At 46.9% G+C, this 22,740-nt stretch overlaps 1 protein-coding gene across 2 annotated transcripts in view; it reads right to left on the reverse strand.

The window, feature by feature from the left end:
• RHPN2 (rhophilin Rho GTPase binding protein 2) overlaps positions 1–22,740 on the reverse strand; it is a 64,107-nt gene that overhangs the window by 39,509 nt on the left and 1,858 nt on the right. For both annotated transcript variants that reach the window (XM_078063462.1, XM_078063461.1), the window contains exon 2: positions 11,842–11,957. In XM_078063462.1, the coding sequence (XP_077919588.1) occupies positions 11,842–11,957 (116 nt within the window). The remainder of the gene's footprint in view (positions 1–11,841; positions 11,958–22,740) is intronic.

The following is a 22,740-nucleotide window of genomic DNA, read 5'->3' on the forward strand; positions in this document are numbered from 1 at the left end:
AATCCCAGTGAACTTTTTAGTAGAAATTGACAAACTGTTCCTAAAATTTATATGGAAATGCAAAAGACCTAGAAGCCAAATAATTTTGAAAAAGAACAAAGTTGGGAGGATTTATGCTATCGGATTTCAAAACTTACTATAAATCCACAGCAATCAAGATAATGTAGTATGGACATAAGGATAGGCAATGGAACAGAACAGAATCCAGAAATAAATCCTTACATTTACAAATTGCTTTTGACAAAGGTGACAAGACATTTCAAGGAAGGAAAGACAGTCTTTTCAACAGTGTCCCTAAGATCACCCCCACATTCAGTGATCCACTCGGAGGACTCACAGGACTCATAACATAGTTGTACTCATGGCTCTGATTTACTACAGCAAAAGGGAAAGGTACATGGGGTGAGGTCTGGAGGAAACCAGGCACAGGCTGCAAAGGGTCCTCTTTCCCAGGAGAGTCACATGGGATGTGCTGAACTCCTCCAACAGTGTTCTGACAACACGTGTGAAATGCTCTCTACCCAGGAAGCTCATTCGAGCCATGGTGGTCTAGGTTTTTACTGGGGACTGGTCAGGTAGGCACTTGTTTCTAGCATGTTCCAAAATTCCAGACTCCCAGAAGGAAGCAGGTACTCAGCATAAACCACACTGTTTGTGCAAACAGTTCAGGCACAGTGAGCCCCTCTTATCAGTTCTGGAAATGGTGGAAACAATCCTGAAATTAAGTTTCCAGACACCAGCCAAGGGCCAACCTTGCAAGCAGGCTTTCTAAGGATAGCTGTCTCAGGTCTGCTTTGATAACTCTTTTCTGCACAATCAGCAAAAAACCTCAATCTAAATCTCATCCCATACATAAATATTAAGTCAAAATGGATCAGAGACGGGGCACCTGGGTGGCTCAGTCTGTTGAGCATCTGCCTTTGGCTCAGGTCATGATCTCAGGGTCCTGGGATGGAGCTCTGTGTCCAGCTCCCTGCTCAGCGGGGAATCTGCTTCTCCCACTCCCTCTGCCCTTCCTCCCCGCCCCACTGGTGCTCTCTTTCTCAAATGAGTAAATAAAATCTTTTTAAAAAATGGATCAGAGACTTCAGTATAAGAGCTAAAACTCTACCACTTCTAGAGGAAAATACAGAAGAAAATCTTTATGACCTTGGGCTGGACAAAGTGTTCTTCGCTATACACCAAAAGCACAATCCGTGAAAGAAGAAATCGAATTGGATTCTGTCAAATGTAAAAACTTCTGTGATTCAGAAGACAGCATAAAAGAAAAAAAAAAAAAAATGAAAACACAAGCCACAGCCTGGGAGAAAAATATTTGCAAATTATATATCTGATAGAGACTTTGTATCTAGACTATATAAAGAGTTCTGTTGATTAAATAATAAAAAGACATACAATTTTTTTTTAAAACAGGCAAAAGATTTTTTAAAATTGAGATGTAATTGACATACAACATTATATTAGTTTCAGGTATAAAACATAATAATTCCATATTTATATATATTACAAAATGATCAGCACTAAAAATCTAGTTAACAGTCACCACCATAGTTACAGAATTTTTTCTTGTGATAAGACCTTTTAAGACTTACTCTCTTAGCAACTTTAAAATATGCCATACAGTATTATTAACTATAGTCACTATGGAATACATTAAATCCCCATGACTTGTTTATTTTATAACTGAAAGTTTGTGTCTCTTGACCCCCTTTACCTATTTCACCCATCTTCCAACCCCCAACTCTGGCAAGCATCCATCTGTTCTATCTATGAGCTTTTTTTTTTTTTAATAAAGATTCTACATATAAATGGGATCATACGGTATTTCTCTTTCTGACTTATATCACTTAATACAATGCCCTTGAGGTCCATCCATATTGTCACAAATGGCAAGATTTCGTGCTTCTTTATGGCCAAATAACATTACACAGTATATATATACCGCATCTTCTTTATCCATTCATCCACTGATGGACGCTTAGGTTGTTTTCCATATCTTGACTATTGTAAATAACACTTCAGTGAACATGGGGGTGTATCTATCTTTTCGAGTGAGTGTGTTTGTTTTCCTCAAATAAGTACCCAGAAGTGGAATTGCTGGATCACATGGTAATTCTAATTTTAGTTTTTTTAAGGGAACTGCATACTGTTTTCCATAGTGGCTGCACCAATTTACATTCCCCACCAACAGTGCACGAGGGTTCCCTTTTCTCCGTGTTCTCACTAACACTTATTATTTCTTCTCTTTTTGATAACAGCCATGCTAACAGGTGTGAGGTCTCACTGTGGTTTTGATTTGCCGTTCCCAGCTGATGAGTGATGTTGAGCATCTTTTCATGTGTCTATTGGCCATCTTTTGTCTACTTTGGGAAAATGTCTATTCAGATCCTCTGCCCGTTTTTTAATCAGATTGTTTTTGTGTTATTGAATTGTACGAGTTCTTTATGTATTTTGATATGAAACCCTTACCAGATAGATGACTTACAAATATTTTCTCCCACTGCCTTTTCATTTTGTTGATGGTCCTTGCTGTGCTTCTGTAGTTTGCTGTGTAGTCCCACGTGTTTATTTTTTTGCTTTTGTTGGTTTTGCTTTTGGTGTCAAATCCAAAAAATCATCACCATGTCCAGGGGCTTACCCTCTGTGTTTTCTTCTAGGACTTTTATGGTTTCAGGTCTTATATTCAAGTCTTTAATCCATTTTGAGTTAATTTTTGTGTGTCATGTAAGACAGTGGCCCAGTTTCATCTTTTATACACGGCTGTCCAGTTTCCCCATCACTAAGACACTATCCTTTCTCCACTGTATATTCTTGGCTCCTTTGTATTAAGTGAATTGACCATATATGCATGGGTTTATTTCTGTACTCTATTCTGTTTCACTCATCTATGTGTCTGTTTTTATGCCAATACCATACCGTTTTGATTACTATAGCTGTGTAATATAGTTTGAAATCAGGAAGCGTGATACCTCCAACTTTGTTCTTCTTTCTCAAGATTGCTTTGACTATTCAGACTCTTGTGTTGTTCCATGGAAATTTTAGAATTGTTTTATCTACTTTTGAAAAGTGCCATTGGAATTTTGATAGGGATTGCACTGAATTTGTAGGCTGCTCTGGCTGTATGGACATTTGAACAATATTAATTCTTCCAATTCATGAGCATGGGATATCTTTCCATTTATTTGTGCCTTCAATGTCTTTCATCAGTGTCATAGTTTCCAGTGTACAGGTCTTTCACCTCTTTTGTTAAATTTATTCTTAGGTATTTTATTATTTTTGATGCAACTGTAAATGGAATTATTTTCTTAATTTCTCTTTCTGATAATTCGTTATTGGTGTATAGAAATAAGACAGATTCCTGTATATTGATTGTGTATCCTGCAACTTTCTGAATTCATGAAATGGACAAAGACTTGAATAGACATTTTACTGAAGAATATACATGAATGTCTAATAAGCACACAAAAAGGTATGTCTTGACTCAATATAGGGAAATACAAATTAAAAGCATAATGAGATACCAATACACAACTAGACTGGCTATACTAAAAAAGAAACAATAACAAGTGTTGGGGAGGATGTAGAGAAACTGGAACTCTCCTCACACACTGCTGAATGTAAAGGACACAGCATTTTGGAAAACAGCTGGGTAGTTTCTAAAAATGCTAAATATCCGGGGCACCTGGTTGGCTCTTGATTTTGGCTCAGGTCATGATCTCAGGGTCGTGTGATTGAGCCCTGCATTGGATTCTGTGCTCAGTGGGGAGTCTGCTTGAGGATTCTCCCTCTCCCTCTGCCCCTTCCGCCATTTGCTCTCTCTCTCTCTCTCAAATAAATAAATCTTTTTAAAAAAAATCAATAAAAATGTTACTATGTGTAACTTATCATACAACTGAGTAGCCCACTCTTAGGAATCTATGTGAGAGAAATGAAAACTTATATCCCAACAAAGGTGTATGTGATGTTTATAGTAGCATTACTCATAATAGCCAAAAAGTGGGGAAAACCCAGATATCCATTAACTAGCAAATTGGATAAGTAAAATGAGATATATCCCTAGAATGGAATGGTGTTAAGCAGTATGAAGGCATGAACTTTACTCAAGTCCTCAAAGCAGAATTTTGGACACCTGCTGGAAGACTTTACAGGTGTTCCCTCATTTTATGGATTAGGAATCATTGCAAAAGTAACACTGGCAATAATAACCAAGTACTGAGCCAGGCCTTGTGGGGCACATGCCCATGAACCATCCCGGCAAGTCCTCAGTCATTCCTCGGACCAGCTACTAGAACTTCCTCCTTTCATGGATGAGGACACCTGAGGCTCATCAGCCAAGAGCTCTAGCCAGCGGAAGAAACGGTACCTGATCCCCTTCCCCTCGCCAGCTGATGAAAATCCAGCCACCTGTCACAGGCTCGCTTTGCTCACTGCCTGTTCACCTTTCCCCCAGGACGTAAAATGCTAAACCACTTCCCCTACAGTCTGTCCTCTGCACTGGGGCTCTCCCTACCTTGCCACATATTTGCGCTCATCAATTTCTCTCCATGATGTGTTTAATGTATTCTCCCCCTTCTCTCTCTCCTCTGCCCATCACTGAACTCCTTCTCCTTGACCCACAAGCTCATGCCACGCCTCCTCAGAAAAAGCCATGCTTGACTCGGGCTGCAAATAGGATGACACTGGCCCTTTTACTACTCGGTACGTCTTCACACATGCACATCTGGGCTTCCCAGCAGGGCAACGAGATATTGGAAGCTCGTTCTGGTGAATATCATTGGTTTGGGGATTTTGGCGGAGAGGGGGGAAAGCATGATTACCCTTAAGAAGTACATTTTATATCACAACACAGTATACACATATACATACATACCCCTAAAACGATAGTCACACAAACCAAACTTTGCCACGCATACAATATATGCCAATATATTTGATTCTATTCTAATAGCGTATTTTTTTAAAAGAGTAATATACTCAACTTTCCAATTCTGATTCTCTGACACCAACTGGGTGCCCAGCAATTCAATTCAATTCCCACAGATTAAAGGCTCAGCACCCCAAGACTGCCCCCACGTCAAGTGCCAGGCACAAGGTTGGGGGGGGCACTTGTACTCATGACCAACCAGCTACAAATCAAGGGTTCCCCCAACACCCTTCTATGATAATTTGCCAGAATGACTCAGAAAACTCAGGAGAACACTTTACTTACATTTACTGTGGTTTATTTTAAAGGACACAACTTAAGAGCAGTCAGATGGAATAGATCCACAGGCCAAGGAGGGGTGAGCAGCTTCCGTGTTCTCTCCAGGCACGTCATCCCCCTGCCCCCAGCACCTCGATGTGTTCACCAACCTGGAAGCTCCCAAACCTCACTGTGAGGGGTTGTATGGAGGTTTCACTATTTCATTACGTGGGCACAATCGATTAAACACTGGCCATTGGCAACTGAACTCAATCTTCAGCCGCCTTCCCCTCCCCGGAAGTCTGGGGGTGGCTCTGTAAGTTCTAATCCTCTCACCAGGTTTGGTCTTTCTGGTTAAAAGCCCCATGTTGAAGGCCCTGTCCGCCCATTAGCATACAGAAGACAGGAGATTCCAAGGGTTCTAGGAGCTCTGTGCCAGGAACCAAGCATAGTGTCTTTGTTTTTAATTAGGCTCTATGCCCAACGTGGGGCTCGAACTCACAACCCCAAGATCGAGGCCCACACTCTACCAACTGAGCCAGCCAGGCACCCCCAAATATTTATTTTTTATAATACCACAGCAACCCCATGAATTGATTTTATCACCACAATCACAATCTGCCGCTTGTAAAATCTGTACCACAGAGATGTTTCTGAGAATGTGACTGATTCACTAGCTGATAATGTCCACAAGGACACGAGGAAAGAAACTGGGAAAAGCTTCTTCTTTGCAACTGGTTTGCCTCTGGCTGAACCAACAGGTATGAAATGTGTTCCAAGTCACTGTCCCATCTTCATACTGCCTGCCAGGAAGCTCAGAGACAAACTGTGGCCCATGTCTAACAAAGGATACAGGAGTTACAATGGAGAACAAGACCTTTGCCTTCTATTTCTTTCTCTTTCTCCTGGAAATTGGCATTGTCTTTTCCACGTGGTGGGGGCTCAGCAAATTTCAGTTGATGTAAGAACAAATGGCAGTAAAGATGACTCCCTAGAAGCAATGGTGGGGGTTGCGAGGGACTGGTTCTCTGCAACAGAGTGGATCCAACTTAAATACAACAATTTACACCCTAAGACCCTTGCCCAAATATCTGCAGAGCCTCCAAATAGGCCAACTTGATTTTTCCACCTCTATATATTGATTTGCCACTTCTCTTCCCTCTTGACTTGGCAATTTGAGATTTAGGATTGGCAACAAATCAATGAGCTGCTCTTTGGACATGGACCTCTGTGTGGGTCACTCTGGAAAAAGTTGATGGCCAGGTGGGGCTTCAGGGTCAGTCTCCACAATGCTAACCTTTGGGTACAACGACGAATGGGAAACCAACCCTCAAGTGTGAGCTGTTTCTAGTACAGAGAATGATTTTTCAGATTCACTGGTAGAAGGGGGCTTCTCAAAGAAGGTAAATCAATTGAATATGATGTATGTGCCCAGGCTGGGAGAACAGCCCGGGGTAACATATAAAAATAGAATCAGCTGGCCCAGATTAGGAATTAAAACCAGAGCCTCAGTCTCCTCAATACTGGTGCTCTGCATCTGGGCTGCCTTTCCAGATGACAACAAATCATTTCTATGGGCCTCCTTGGAAGAACATGGCTTTTTTTCTCACCTTCCCTTGGTCGCAAACCTCCTCCAAGAAGCTTATGGTCCAATGACCGAGGTTATAGCCCTTGAGGCCAGCCGGGATGAGGCAAAAGGGTGTTTCAGCCCAGAGTCTCCAACCTAGGTTCTCCACGGCCTCCCTCTGGCCTGGACCTCCAAGGAAAGGCCTCTTCCCTTGGGTTTTTCATAAAGAGCACGCACACACTTGCAAAAGTCAAGAATGAGAAAGTGTCCCACTGCCTCTATGAGTGATCAGCCCAACAAGCATGAATGGGGACGGAAGGCCACATCCAATTATTTCCTGAGGGTACTGACGCATTCTTTCCCTGAATTTGGAGCTGCTGAGACCTCTTCTACCTTAAGAAGCTCCTACGTGGTAATGGCTTACTTCTTTGCTCCAAGTCCAAAATTTCTTTAACGTCCGGTGTGTTTTGTCTTAAAGATGCAGGTGAATTTTGAATGTTGATGCATATACCTCCATTTGCTTTAGTGTAACTTTTTCCTTCCAAGTCTTTCAGTAAAATTGCCCCCTTCCCCCGCAACCAGGAATAGGCATGTTGAAAAGCACCAAAGACTTGCACCAGCTTCGGAGACCTTATTGGAACAGTTTGACCTTAATCCATCTGACCCCAAATCCTGCAAGTACCACCTGGTGGCCTCCCGTGGTCACCCAGCGAGGACAGCAGATCAGCCGGTCTGGCAAGACATCTGCTCCCAGGGTAGCCAGTGTAGGAAGGGAGGCCTCAGGGTTGCTGTGAGCCCCAAAGGCCAAGGGGGGCTCACACACCACATGGCACAGACACACACCAGTCTCCCTCAGAACTGACGGTGTGAGCAGCCATTAACCTCGAGTCACTCTTATTACAGCTGACACCACCCTGGTCACCCCCGGCCCAGAGCTTCATGAGCCTCCAGAGCAGAGGTTACAAACTGGAGGTCAAGGGGGGCTTGTTTACTTGGTCCTTAGGGTGTTATTGTCCCCCCATTCAACTATGCGCCAATATTTAAAATTCAACTATCAGAAGATTCAAAAAAAAAAAAAAAGGGAGAGAAAAAGGTCAGATCCCTATCTTCTGCTAAAAAAAAAAAAAATCCGCAGACCTGGCAACCCTCGTCCTCCCCTCCATTCGAGGCACACTGCAGGTGGCCCCTCCAGAGAAAGCATGTGCTCTGCACTTTGCCACTGTCCCCACCACTCCCTAATGCCTCACAGCACCAGGCCCAGCCCCTCCAGTCTTTCCCGAGCCCACCCAGCCCCTGTAAGCCTCAGAGGGGGCCAGCCCTGCTCTAGAAAGTACCGGAATAAGAGGGGAACCTGAGCCCAAAGATGTTAAACGCCCTGCCCTTATGCAAAGGCCCAGTTAGTGAAAATGGAACGACATGGCAACACACTTTAAATTCCACAAAGACCATCTCTGTTTCAGAGAAACAGCATCACGTTTCCACCCCAGCTTTACTCAAGGGAGGGCAGGGTGCTAGGAAAAGAGAGAGAATATTGTCCTTGCTTAGCCTGGAAAAGTACATTTAAAATATCTGATCTCTTTCCAGTCAAACTCCAGGAAGCTCATGGACTCTTGGCAGATCCAGCTCAGAGGAGGAGAAGACCTTGAAGGGGTACAAAGCCTGGCTCCTCTCAGGGCCTGCCCAGCCCCCTACCAATGCAGGTAAGCACTGGGACCCCGGCACTCCTGCATTTGGGGGACATCTTCCCAAATGCTCTTTTTTTTTTTTTTTAAGATTTTATTTATGTATGTGAGAAAGAGAGAGAGTGTGAGTGAGGAGGGGCAGAGGGAGAGAGAATCTGAAGCAGATTCCACACTGAGCACGGAGCCCGAAGTGGGGCTCGATCCCACGACCGCGAGACCATGACCTGAGCCGAAACCAAGAGTCGGACACTGAACCGACCCAGCCACCCAGGCACCCCCCCCACACGCTCTGTCTTTACCTGACGGCCGTGGAGGCACATCCGAGAGCCTGAAAGCAGACAGGCGCACAGACCTTGGCAGCAGGGACAGCCACCTAATCAGCCACCCAGCGCCAACCACGGGGCCAGAGCCGGACTTGGCTGAACGCCTTATTTGTTTTCGGGAAACCGTTGGTGCTGCTGGAGTCAGATTAATAAATACCTTTAGGGTTCTCTCTCACAACATTCTCCAGAAAGGGCCACTTTGAACTTTTAGGTCACTGCGAAAATCATTAACAAGCCCACCCTCCCCCCCTCCCCCTACCCCCCCCCCCGCCCCGCCCCGCGCTGCCAGCTCCCTAACGGCCAACCTGACAATGAGCTTGAACCACCGGGCCTCGGAGGCTGTTTGCCGCTATTGTTAAAAAAGCAAGACCGACAAAACCATTCCGGTTCCCGCCTTAGAAACACCAAGGCCCCTGGTCAGAGAGGGCCCCCCTGACTGGCCTGTTTCAAAGGCTGCGCCATGCGGTCACATTTCCCTCTCATCAACGCCCTAGAAAACATCACCTCTGACATGACTGGACTTGTCTGCTGTGTATTTAAGGTCCCCCCACAGGAGATCAAGCATTGGGAAAGCAGGGCCTGCAGCCTTCTCCTCTTGCACCTCAAACACAGCCTGCCCCTTGCTAGGTGCTCAGCAAATTCATTTATGGGGTGAATGAACAGCCCCATCCACTGCAGTCCGCTCCTGGGGAGCCACAGAGGCAAGGCCGCCCGCCTGCCTCCTTAGCCGCACCAAAGTGTCAACCAAAACCAGCCACCACAAATCACACCGGGGGGGATGGGAGGGGATGCACCTGCAGCCTTCCCAGCATGGCAAGCTCAGCTGGCCCAGGGCCGCCGATCCCGAAATCAGGGGCTTCTCCCAAGCTACACCAGCTGCATGAGGTCCACTATACCGTGGACCTGACCGTCCCCAGCTCCAGACTTCTCTGGGGACAAGGACACTGCCAGACATTTTAAAAGGTGAAATGTTGTGGGGCGTCTGGCCAGCTCAGGCAGGGCAGCGTGTGACTCTTGATCTCAGGGTTGTGAGGCCGAGCCCCATGTTGGGTGTAGCGATTACTTAAAAATAAATAAGTAGGGCGCCTGGGTGGCTCGGATGGTTGGGCGTCTGCCTTCGGCTCGGGTCATGATCCCAGGGTCCTGGGATCAAGCCCCACATCGGGCTCCTGGCTCAGCGGGGAGCCTGCTTCTCCCTCTCCCTCTGCCTCTCTCCCTGCTCATGCTTTCTCTCTCTCTCTCTCTGTATCTCTGTGTCTCAAATGAATAAATAAAATCTTTAAAAAAATAAATAAATAAGTAAATAAACTTAAAAAAAAAATAAGGGTGAAATGTCATAATGGCTTTGCGATCTCCTCCAGTCACAACCTAGCTTCTACCCTGTTAAAGAAGTAGCTGGAGAAGAGGTTTCCAGAACCCTGGCCACGCCAGGACTTGTGTTCTCTGCTAGCCCACGTATATCAATGCCGACACAAGGCACTGTTGTTCCTGAGCTGGTAGGTTTAGGTGGTTGGTGATACTATCCTCCAGGCCTTTGCAGGATCTCACAATAAAAATGAATAAAAGTAATTCAGGCACTTCGTAAAAGAACATCCAAACACCGGAGGAAGTAACATGACAAGTTAAGAGTCACCTCCACCCCCATCCCTGGTCTTGCTCCCCAGAGCTAACTCTAACAGCTTCTTTCTTCGTCCTTTCTGGAAAAAGTCTCTGCATGCACAAAACCAAACACACCAATCCTTTAAACACAGATGCAGGGCATGCTGTCCTGCGTCTCCCCGCTCCCCCACTTAGTATCTCAGACATCTTTCCTAGGAAGCAGATACAGAAGGATTCCCAAATGAAGTTGCCCTAAGTTTATGCCTCCTGTCTTTACTGGCTGCTCAGGGGAGCGGCCCCTGTGGAGGAGCTGATCGTGATGCTGGGACATATCTGACCACCAGAGTATTGCAGCTCTGTTACAAACACCTGGTTTGGTGTATTTGCTTTTCCCAACAGTCTCAGAGCAGCCTCTGGGCTCTCCAGGCCTCCAACGGTACAGCTGACCCATTGGGAACACCCATTATCCATATCCTGCCAGGTTTCCGGGTTCCCTCCAGGTCTGTGGGTTCCAGGTCCCTGCGAGCGCCCCACATCTCTTTCTGAGGCTGCAGGAGGCATCTGTCTCACTTGGCCGGGCAGCAGGCACAGTGCTGACCACCCAGTGCAGAAGGCGGCATGAGGCTGACAAGAGGTCCCCCCCGAACTCTGAAGGAAGAAGAAAGGCTACACTCTATAACAAGAGGAAGCTGGCACACCTGTCCGGCACTGCACCGAAGGGTGTGGGGAGGGCTTAGAGCTGCCTATGACACAGGGAGAGCTTCACTGAGTTCTAAGCTTGATAAGTAACTATTTTCCCACCAGAGCCCCAAGGCCATGAGGCTGCACTGGGGCCTCTCCTTAGGGGGATGGACACTAGCAACAGAAATGTCCCATTCCCTCCCTCCTGCCTTCTTCTCCTTTATACATCCAACAGTTACCAAGCGGTGATTTTAGACTGGGCATAGTTTCTCCACTAAGCAATAGAGAAAACAGACATGTCCCATAGAAAGCAGGGAAAACAAACAGGAATGTGATCATTGGCTTCCCCCATCCCCAATCACACAAACAGGCTGGTTAAAATACTTGTCCTGAACATAATCAAGCTCTAGGCAAGGAAGGGCCTGCTCCAGGCGCTAGCAACAAGGAGGGGACCCCAAAGTTAAAAAAACAACCTGAGAGCGGGGCACCTGGGTGGCTCAGTTGTAAAGGTCTGCCTTCAGCCTTGGGTCATGATCCCAGGGTCCTGGGATCGAGCCCCGCATCGGGCTCCTTGCTCCGTGGGAAGCCTGCTTCTCCCTCTCCCACTCCCCCTGCTTGTGTTCCCCCTCTCGCTGTGTCTCTCTCTGTCAAATAAATAAATAAATAAAATCTTTAAAAAAAAAAACCAAAAACAAAAAAACCCCTGAGAGCTAGAGAGGAAGCTGGGCAGGCCTGAGAGTTTCGGGATGGACAGGCCCCAGGAAAGGCTGGCTCCCCACCGAGGCAATGGAGCCAGCAGTCACTCACTTCAGGAGGTTTTCTGCTCCCGTTCTCATCCGCACAGCTTTCAGGATCTGCTGGTTCAAGGCAGCCCTCTGATTCTGCAGTCGGCTCCGGCCAGTTTGTGCAAGAGGATTGCAACCCTAAGGGAAAATGAGAGATGACCTTTCAGAGGTCAGCCACTCTAAACATGATGACAACGTTGAATATAACAGAAATGCTTTAAAAACGAACCTGTTCTGAAAATAAAAGTAACATCAAAATGGGAAATACACAAAATACCGAGAAGTATCAAAAGAAAACAAAAGTCACTCATAACAACGCAACTCCGAAACAGCCACTGTACGGTGGTTTTCTCCCTGCCCGTGTATTTTACACGCTTATTGTCATTTTTCATATTAGTGCGGTGTTGGGAGTTCCCAAGACCAGCCCCACGTTCAGATTCACTAAGACTCACAGGACTCAGCATGTAATTGCACCGACAGCTATATGACGGCAACTTCGTAAGGATACAGAGCTGGACCACAAGGGGGAAAGGCATGGGTAGGTTCTAGAGCAATCCACTGGAAGCAGCCTCCCTTATGCTTTCCCCCTCCCATGAAGGGTCACACAGAGCATATCCTTCCCCCAGCAACAAAAACGCAGCAACGTGTATATGATGTCACCGCCCAGGTCGGCCCATTAGAAAATCAACACCCAGGGGTTTTATCGGGGACTGATCACAAAGGCACCCCCTGACTAGCACGTAACCAGATTCTAGACTCCCAGAAAGAAAGCAGGTGTTCCTCATAAACCACGTGGTCTGTGCCATCGGTCTGGGGGGGGGGTGAGCCAACCTTATCAGTTAGGGGATGAAGGGAACACTCCAAGAGCCAGGTTCCCAGGTACCAGGGAGGGGCCAACCTTCGCAAGCGGACCTTCCCAAGAAGAGCAACCTCAAGCCTGCTCTGTTAACCCTTTCCTGCACAGTGGCACGTACAGTTTATCAAAATTTCTCACGGAATACTCTAGCATTAAACTTTCCTTTATTATGGGGCGCCTGGGTGGCTCAGTTGGTTAAGCGACTGCCTTCGGCTCAGGTCATGATCCTGGAGTCCCGGGATCGAGTCCCGCATCAGGCTCACTGCTCTGCAGGGAGTCTGTTCCTCCCTCTGACCCTCCTCCCTCTCATGCTCTCTCTCTCATTCTCTCTCTCTCAAATAAATAAATAAAATCTTAAAAAAAAAAAAAAAAAAAAAAAAAAAAAAATAAACTTTCCTTTATTATGAAATGTTTCTCAAAACCATGATTTTAATGACTGAATAATATGGCCTTTAAAAAAAAAGATTTGGGGCGCCTAGGTGGCTCAGTCGTTAAGCGTCTGCCTTCGGCTCAGGTCGTGATCCCGGGGTCCTGGGATTGAGCCCCGCATCGGGCTCCCTGCTCCGCGGGAAGCCTGCTTCTCCCTCTCCCACTCCCCCTGCTTGTGTTCCCTCTCTCGCTGTGTCTCTCTCTGTCAAATAAATAAATAAAATCTTAAAAAAAAAATAAAAAATAAAAAGATTTACCATTTCCTTATAGTTGGACATTTAGATTGCTTCCAAGTATCTGCTATTATATATAATTACTTGATGCATATTTGTAAGCATGAATCTTTATAAACCTCTACTTTTTTCTTTAAGGTCTATATCCAGGGCAAAGGTATAGCCCTAGAAACTTCAAGACCTCCAGTTCACCAGCCTAATTACCCTCCAAGAGAGAAAGGCACTCCCTAATCCTTGTCCTCTCCCCCTTAGCCTTAGGCAACCACAGATCTACTTTCTGTCTGTATAGATTTGCTTATTCTGGATATTTCATGCAAATGGAATTATACAAAATATGGTGTTTTGGGATGGGCCTCCTTCACTTAGCATGATTTTTCAAGGTTTATCCATCTTGGAGCAGGTATCAGTACCATACTCCTTTTTGTCCCAGGCTAATACCCCATTATAAGTACATACCACATTGGGGTACCTGGGTGGCTCAGCTGGTTAAGTGTCTGCCTTTGGCTCAGGTCATGATCCCAGGAGCCTGGGATGGAGCCCCTGCTCAGCAGGGAGCCTGCTTCTCCCTCACCCTCTGCTGCTCCCCCTGCTTGTGCTCGCTCATGCTGTCAAATGGATGAATAAAATCTTAAAAAAAAAAAAAGAATGTAGGACATTAACTTACCCATTCATCAGCTGATGGACATTTGGGGGTGTTTTCACTTTTTGGCTATTATGAATAAGGCTGCTTATCTGTGTACACATTTTTATGGATGTTTTTATGTTTTCCTTTCTCTTGGGTATATATCAAGGAGTGGAACTATTGTTGTGCCATATGGTTAATCCTGAGTCTAACCAACTGCGAAACTGTCAAACCATTTTCCAAAGTGGCTATATGATTTTACATTCCCACCAACAGTTTATGAGGGTTCCAATTTATCCATATCCTTGACAATACCAGTTATTATTATTATTTTTTTTAATAGACAATCTAGTGTGTGTGAGATCTCATTATGGTTTGGATTTGCATTTCCCTGATGGTCAATGATGTTTAACATCTTTTCACGTGCTTATTGGCCCTTTGTGTATCTTCCTTGGAGAAATATCGATTCAGATATTGGCCCATTTTAAACCGAGTTGTCTTTATTTTTGAATTGAGAAGTATTCTTTTTATTTATCTTAGGGAGAGAGCGGGGGCGAGGGGCAGAGGGAGAGAGAAACCCAAGCAGACTCCGTGCTGAGCACGGAGCTCCACGCAGGGCTTGATCTCATGACCTGAGCTGAAACCAAGAGTCAGCACTTACCCAACTGCGCCACCCAGGTGCTACCTGAAAAGTATTATTTTTAATCTTTGCCAAGTTGATATGCAAAAACAGGTATCCTGTTCTTCCAATTTGCATTTATTACTGGTAAACTTTTTTTTCCATATATCATCGATCACGTGAATTTCTTTTTCAGTGAATTGTCTTGTGTTGTCTGTTCATTATTTCCTAGAGTATTTAGACTGCAATGTTTCATTCTGAAAAGTTTAAGAACAGAATGAAAGTTTCATTTTAACCTACTGGTGTGCTTCCCACCCTGTCAGGTAAGAAGCCCTGGGATCTGAGTGAGGGCTCCATTCCTTTGTGAAGCTTATCTTTAGGTTCTGCCCACTGAGGGGGGCTGCGGTTACACCCCGGGGGGTGGCTGGTGGGCAGCACTCCGTTTAGAGATGCCCTTTCTCTGCAACTGCAACCCTCCCATTCAGCTCAGCCCCACCTCTGCCCAAGGCATGCCCGTGGCGTCCACCCCAAGGGGGGAGAAGTTATTCAGAGCCCTAATCTTCTCAGGGATTCCCCGTATCAGTGGCCTTTGGACCAGTGGGTCAGAAACGAGTTAAGTTCCTCCTTCTACAAAGTTTTCTCATCCTTACTTGCCAGCAGGTCACCACCCACATGCCCCCAGGCAGCACCCCCAAGTTCCAATTACACATATATTATAATCTGAGTTGGAATGGTCTTACAGCTAACATCTTTCAAACCATTCAATGATCTCCGATTTAAAATAAAAATCAGGAAACTATCTTTTTGCAGATAGAAGACTGACATGTCTTTTAATGTGAAGCTAAACGAATATTAAAGTTCTAAAATAATGGCCCTCCTTTTCCTTTATGCTTTCCAAAATTACTACGAAGGGATGGTCTGATCTGACTCAAAATCACATGCTTCAACCCAAGCTGTGTTCCATTTTACAGAAAGGCTTTAATAACAAATTCCTTTATGTACATTCCCGGAGCTAAGATAAGCAGCCATTCCAGCTCATGAGTAAGAACTTTTTCCTGCTCCTATACTTTACCCAACTTCTGGCTGGCCCACAGATGCGGAGTCAAGTTTCTAGATAAGACAGAGGAATGCTTAGGATTAGATATGATTGAGTAATTAGAACCAAAACGACATTACTTCTTACTGACAGGTAGGAATGCTGGGCCAGCTGGAAACACTAGGAACCCACAGGACTACATGGAAGCTTCTGGGAGCCCCGTGAGGCAAATCTGGGCAAGACTGCTATAAAGACCCCCTGGCATCTCCAGAGGCTGGAGCTGTCCACTGGCCCCGGCCAGTGGTTCTCTGCTGCTGGGGACCCACAGTCCTCACTCATGCCTTCCTTCTTGGTGGGTTCATAACAGGATGTCGAGTGACTGCAAACTGGAGGGGTTGTGCCAGGGCCCCAAGCAGCACCTGTCACACCTGCAGGATGGGGGCGTTGCTGAACTATCCTGGCCTCGAGGGTCACGGTCCTACAGTGAAGTGAGTCTTTCCACCACACAGTCTGTTGGTTCCCTTCCCAGACTAAGGTGTGGGCAACTGCAACAGGGTTAAAATGCTGGAAGGATGGTCCCACAGCCAACACCCAGAAAAGCAAGTACACTAAGTGAAGCCTCAACTTCATCACATGGTGTGTCCCATGAGTCAGACCGCTGGTGTGGACCCTGGGACATCAGCCGAGATCCCAGTGACGCCTCAACTTCACCATATGGCATGTCCCATGAGTCAGACTGCCGGTGTGGATGCTGGGACAGCAGCCGAGATCCCATAGTTCTGAGGCTTGCTGGTCAAGTGAGCTACTCAAGATCCTCCGGGCGGGGAGGGCGGGGGCAGGACTGAAGCCCACGTCCCTGCTTGCTGCCACTCTAAGGTGAGCCGTGAAGCAGCCAGCAGCAGGAATACGGGGCGGGGTGGGGGGGCGGTGAGGAATGCCGGGACAGCTCGGCTGCGACCCCCAGACACCCCTCCCGTGCTTCCTGGCTGAGGGCTGCCCAGCATCACTGAGCATCCTTTGGACACAGTGACCTGGTCCCACTCTGCCACTCTCCCACCTCACAGCCCTTGACAGTCAAGGGTGGTAATTCAATGCTCCCCCATCTCCTTTCCAAGAGGAAAAACACTGACTTCATGCCTACTCAGTAGGAAATTGAAGGCCCCTGGCCCCTGAGATTGACTCAGAGTGAGCACGTGACATAGGATAATCAGAACCCATCAGGAAGACATCTTCATTTTTCCCCACTGGCCTTTACCATCATTGGGGAGTGTCTCCCCAGAAATGAAAACCAATCCAGGGGGAACACAGCTGAGAAATTGTTCGTAGCAGCATTTGAGCCCTAGATCAAGCCAGACCTGAAACGATTCCTCTGGACTGCTCAGTTACAGGAACCAGTGCATTCCCTTTCGTGCAGAAGCTTTTTAAATTGAGGTATAAATTACACATAATAAAACACATAGATTCTAAATATACAGTTCAATGAGTTTGGACAAATGTATAAACCTCCGTAACCACTACTCCAATCAAAAAGAACATTTTCATCACCCCCCAGGCCACCAACACTCTAGTTTCTATCACCACAGACTTCTGCTTAGAAGTCTGTCCTAGAACTTCAGATAAATGGAATCATATAGTATAGACTCTTCTGTGTCTGGCTTACTGTGCTCAATATTATGCTTTGAGATTCACCCATATGGTTGCACTCATCAGCAGCCTGCTCCTTTTCATTGCTAGAATTCCATTGTAGGGATGCGCCACAGTGTGTTTACGTGTCATTTTGGATTGGATTTTTCTGGCATCTGCAATTAATTCTTTCATGAGTCTTAATTAGAATAAGTTCACCTCAAGTGAAAACTCCCTTTGTCAACATCCCCCTGGCGTGTCCTTTGTGCCTAGTCCCATCGCTCAGCTGGGAAACAAGTATTTAAAAGCAATACCCAGGCGCAAACTGGAGGCACTTAATTTGCCAGGAAGGAAAAGCTACTCAGCCTACACCTTGCAGAGACAGACCTGAGGAAGGTAGAAAGGCCAGGCCACCCAGATGGCAGATGCAGAGGGAATGGAACAGTCTTTCCCTCTCCACACCCCTCCCCAACCACCCCCCCACACCCCGCACTCAGGTCAGTGCCTGGCGCCTGGCTCCCCTCGCCCCAGAAAACCAGCACGGGCTCTTCTTCTTCCACACAGCCAAAGAGAAAGCTTACACACGGAGATGTTTCTGCAGCAAACTGAAGGCACAGTGTGCACCCAGGGTCTCCAGGTCCGGCGTGAGACTGGGGGCAGGGTCTCCTAGCTAGAGCCCCCCTCGCACAGCACATGGGAAAGAGGGTGCTTTTTGCTGCTTGTGTAGCACAAAGATATTTTCTCTGCTTGTCACTCCTTCCTAGTTATGCAATCCCCCCCCACTCAACCACCCAACTCTGGAAAACAGAACTGTGAGTTAGCCAGAAGCTGTCACCCAGAAAGCACTGAAATAGCAGGTAATACCCTGCAATACATACACACATCTCATTTAACTTTTCACCATGCTCGAGATTCGGGGCAGGCTGGATGATGAACAGAATCTAGCTTTTCCGTATCCATAAAAAGCGTAAGTCCGGCATTTTTCAAGAGCCCTCCTGCCCTTCCAGGATCTCTGCCGGGCTTGGGGGCTGCACATCAAAGAGCACCTGCTCTTCTTCCGCATCCCCAACCATTCGCACAGGGTGGGGGGGGCAAGGGGGACACAATATGAAATCAACACTTCACCATAATCTTTAACTAAAGGCTGCCTTCAGTCACTTCTACGAATCTTTACCATCACCTCCTGCGTACCACTCACAGTTGTTTTTCAACGTGTTGAATGAATAACAAAGCTTTTACAAACACCAAAATTTCCATGAAACAAATATATTTCCAGTCCCAACTAATGACCTGCTTATTTCAACTGGTAGGATTCACTCAGCCACAGTTAACGGTTCTTGTCTACGGAGCGCGTCTGTGCGGGGTAAGGGCTGGTATATGTGTGTGAATTTGCACACTTCTGTAATTACCTTTTTTTAAAGTTTATTTTAAGTAATCGCTACACCCAACGTGGGGCTCGAATGCATGACTCCAAGATAAGAGTCGTTCGTTCCTCCGACTGAGCCAGCCAGGTGCCCCTGTAATTACTTTTTTCTGGAATTAAAATAATTCATGTTACTTTTATAATACAAATAATTTTGGAGAAAAAGAAACTACTTCTGAAGTTCTCGATCACCTGCCCTTTCCTCTTCTTACAACCCAATCAAAACCTGGGACTTGCTAAGGGCATACAGCCATAGTGAAGTGTGGATCTGACTGGAAAGGCCAGAAGGACTCGCATCTCTCCCCTGTCCCTGGGGCTGCAGGCAGATCTCGCTCCTGGCCGGCGCCCCTTGCTGCCCACTTTGCCACCCTATCCTGTGGCTGGGCTGCCCCTGCGGCCACCTCCAATGCAGCCTTTCTGTCACGAGACCCTGGCACCTGACCCAGAGAAGGAAGTGGTGACGAGGCTAAGGCTAATGCCTTGTATCAACAGGTGGTGTCTTGGGATCCATCCAAATAGCCACAGGAAGCAAGGGACATTTACGGTGTCACAGCTAGTCCATCACGCTGACTCTCCTCTGAGTCACCCTGGAAATTCTGTTCCTGCCAGGCAACCCCTCCTGGCCAGGATCCCTCAGTGTGAAGAGGTGTTTGTCATACACAGCCTCTGGACTCCTAGTGTGCACCCGTGCAACCAGGCAGATGCTCACCAAGGCCATGATCAACCTGGAGCCAGCCTGGCCTTTAGGACCTGGCTTAGACCATGGCGGTGTACCGGGTAGGGAGGGGGCAGCATCACCAACTTTCACACCCCTCTTCCCTCCCTCCCCATCTGGGAAAGGATTCAAGGCTCCAAGGGGATGGGTCCAGACACCTGGAGGGACGTTATCACTACCCAATAAAGGTGGAGCTGATGGAGCCCCCAGGACCCACACTGTGCTCGGTGGACCTAGCCCAAAAGGAAGCATCCCCACACACGTGTGCTCATAATTAGATGATGTGCTCACGTGTCTAACACAGAATTACACTTCACTAAGATGAATGGTGCAGAGCGGGAACTAGGAGGAGTTTCTAGGTTAAAAAAAAAAAAAAAAAAAAAAGAATTCTTCCTTCTCTGCTGGAGCCTTGAGGAAGCCCAGAGAAAACAGGGACCATAAACCAGGACACGGTGAACCTTGGGGCCCTGTCCAGCCTGGAGGTTTCTGTGGACAAGAAACAACTTCTCCTCCAGCTCTGGGGTAAAAACAATGGAGCTAAATTCATTTCGGGTCATTAGTATTCCCAAAGGATGAAGAGGCAGAGATAAGGACAGACAATACTGCACTTTGTCCTGATTGAATCCTTCCACACTCTGCTAAGACCTTTCATCGAGGGCCCCTTTCAACAGCCCCGGGGAAGGGCTTTCTCAAGTTTTTCTCCAGCTCGTTTTCTCTCGGCCACGGACAGGATTTCCTGCGGGTTTTAGGACGACAGCACCCAGAGATCTCCGGAGACAGGATCTGCTCCAAGGATGCGGTGCCCCAGAAACTTACATTCCTCTGCATTAACTAGAACACGCCTTCTTCCATTCTCCCACCCACTTCCATCAGGACGAGCATGAAAATCTGTTTGGGAAAAAGCAGCTCCCTTTCCACTGGCCTTTCTTTTAAGAAAGTAATGTATGGTTATAGAGCGTGTGGCTCTATGTAAACGTATTGATGTCAAGGGAAAAAAGGAAAAACCGGCGAGAAGCCAGAGAAGAGAGAAACACGTTGCAATAGACCAGAAAGTTTTCTGTGGGTTTTGTTTGTTTTTAATTCAGAGACCCCACCCCACCCACCCCCCCAGCTGCCAGCCCCAGGAGGCCAGAGTCTATACTGGTGGCCTGGGGCCAAGCTGTGTCCGTGTCCTCGGGCTCTGTACAGCCAAGAGCTACATGACCCCAAGAAGACCCTGATTTACTGGGGACCTCCCTCTCTGCCGATGATTGCCTTGTACATTCGGGGTCTAGGCCCTGCCGGCAGAGTGAACTTTTGGGCAATTTGTTTGCATTTTGTATGCAAGTCACACAAAACAGAGTTGAAGCTCTGAATATGGACTATGGACCCCCCCCCCCCACAAGCCCTTCCCAAACACACTTTTTTGCTCTCTGTTCTAAAGCAAAGAAGCAGATTCCTATTCAAGCATGGCCTGAGCTATCTATCTGGACAAAGCGCTGACTCCCAGCACTGCCCGCACCCCAGGACATGAGGCCCACCACGAACAGCCACAGAAGCCAGAAGCCAGACTGAGCGAGAGTCGAGTCTGCCCCAGCATCTGACAGGGGTCAGGCTCAGAGCTGTCACTCAATAAATGCTTTTTGAATGAATGGAGCAGAATGGCATTTTTGAGAAAAAAAGGAAGGAGAGAAAAGACAGAATAAAGAACACTCGGATGAAAGAGAAGCCTGATTTCAGTAGCAATTAATTTGATCCTCTGAGTGTGTGCAAAATTTCCCAAGCCCAAAGATGGGATGGAGGAGCTCACCCTGCGGGCATCTCCAGTCTCAGGGGTTCTCGCGCACTGCCCCTGGTTGGCTCATCCACCAGCTGTGCAGCAGCTGTCTCCAACTTTTCTTTCTTTTCTTTTTCTTTCTTTCTTTCTTTCTTTCTTTCTTTCTTTCTTTCTTTCTTTCTTTCTTTTTCTTTCTTTCTTTCTTTCTTCTTCCTTCCTTCCTTTCTTTCCTTCCTTCTTTTTTTTCTTTCCTTCCTTCCTACTTTCCTTCCTTCCTTCTTTCCTTCCTTCCTTTCTCCCCTGAATCTTCAACCTTGCCCTCCACCCCAAACTTCTTTAAAAAACAGCTTTAAAAAGGCTCTAGACTTCCTCACTCTGACATGAACCTGCCTTCTCTCTCCTCTGATCTCCTGACTATCACCTTCTCTGCCCTTCTCCCCTCTGCACCCCACCACATTGGCTTTTGCCCCTGACTCTACCCACTCATTAGCTAACAACCCCCTAAAGAACTAAATCCAGTATTTTCCAGCACTCCTCTGATTTGTCAACCCCACCTCTCCACGAAAAAGACTCTTCTCTCAGCTTCCTTGACACCGCTGCCCTTCTGGCTTGCTTTCCATCCCTCTGCTTGTCCCTTAAGTGGATATATTATTCCCTTCTGTCTTGGGCCCCCTCACAACACCCCAAGTGCCTCCCAACTGGTGCACCCCCAAAGCCACATCTCCAGCCAGGGTGCTCTCATGCCTGTCAGGTCTGTAGAGTGGACTCCCCCGTGAGACCACCACTTGGATATGTCATGGGGGCCTCAAATCCACCTGCCCTACACCAGGCTCCAGGTTCCCCTGCCTGGTGCCTGCCCATCCACCCAGACACCTAAGGCAGACAGTTTGGATTCCTGTCCTCAGCACCTTCCCCACACATCCCGTCTGTTAGCTCTTCCCATCCCCGCTGACACTGCTGTTGCTCATCATTCTGACCTCCTCACTAGGATCCCTGTCTCGAGGCTGGACCCCCGGTTTGAGTTCGGGGTGCAGGCTGGTGGTTAGGATGGGTGGTGAGGCTGTGTTTACACAGCACTTTATAACTGACTGGAAAGTCCTTGATGGTATCAGAGCAGGCAGGGCAGAGACGATGGAAATTTCAGGGAGCTAAACCCCCATCCTCCCTGGCCTCTCCCCCAGTCCCCACTCACAGATCACTCAGCTTTCTGGGACATGAATCTTTCACATCTGGTCCTTCTTGAAACACTCAAATGGATCCCTGAGGTTCCCTGGTTCCTTAGCAGGATGCATGGCTCCGAACAGCCTCTTTCCCAGTTAGGGCTGCACACCCTAGAGGGTTCCAATTCATGCCTTCGCCCATGCTGTTCCCTCTACTTGTAGTGCTCTTCCTCCCCTTTTCACCTGTCTAACATCTACCTTTCATTCAGGGAGCATGTGTTTTAGGTCAAACTGGCTCAGATCACAAATTGAGAAGGGGTTCAACATCAACACCTTTTAATATTCTGGTACAAAGAACATTTTTTGGGCTGGTATGATGTAGCACAACGATCATTACAAGATCTCCTTTTCAAAAGAGATGTTTCTAATTGTAAACCAGTGTTTCATCT

This window comes from Halichoerus grypus, chromosome 15 (assembly GCF_964656455.1).
Source record: "Halichoerus grypus chromosome 15, mHalGry1.hap1.1, whole genome shotgun sequence".
In the NCBI taxonomy this organism is placed as follows: Eukaryota; Metazoa; Chordata; class Mammalia; order Carnivora; family Phocidae; genus Halichoerus; species Halichoerus grypus.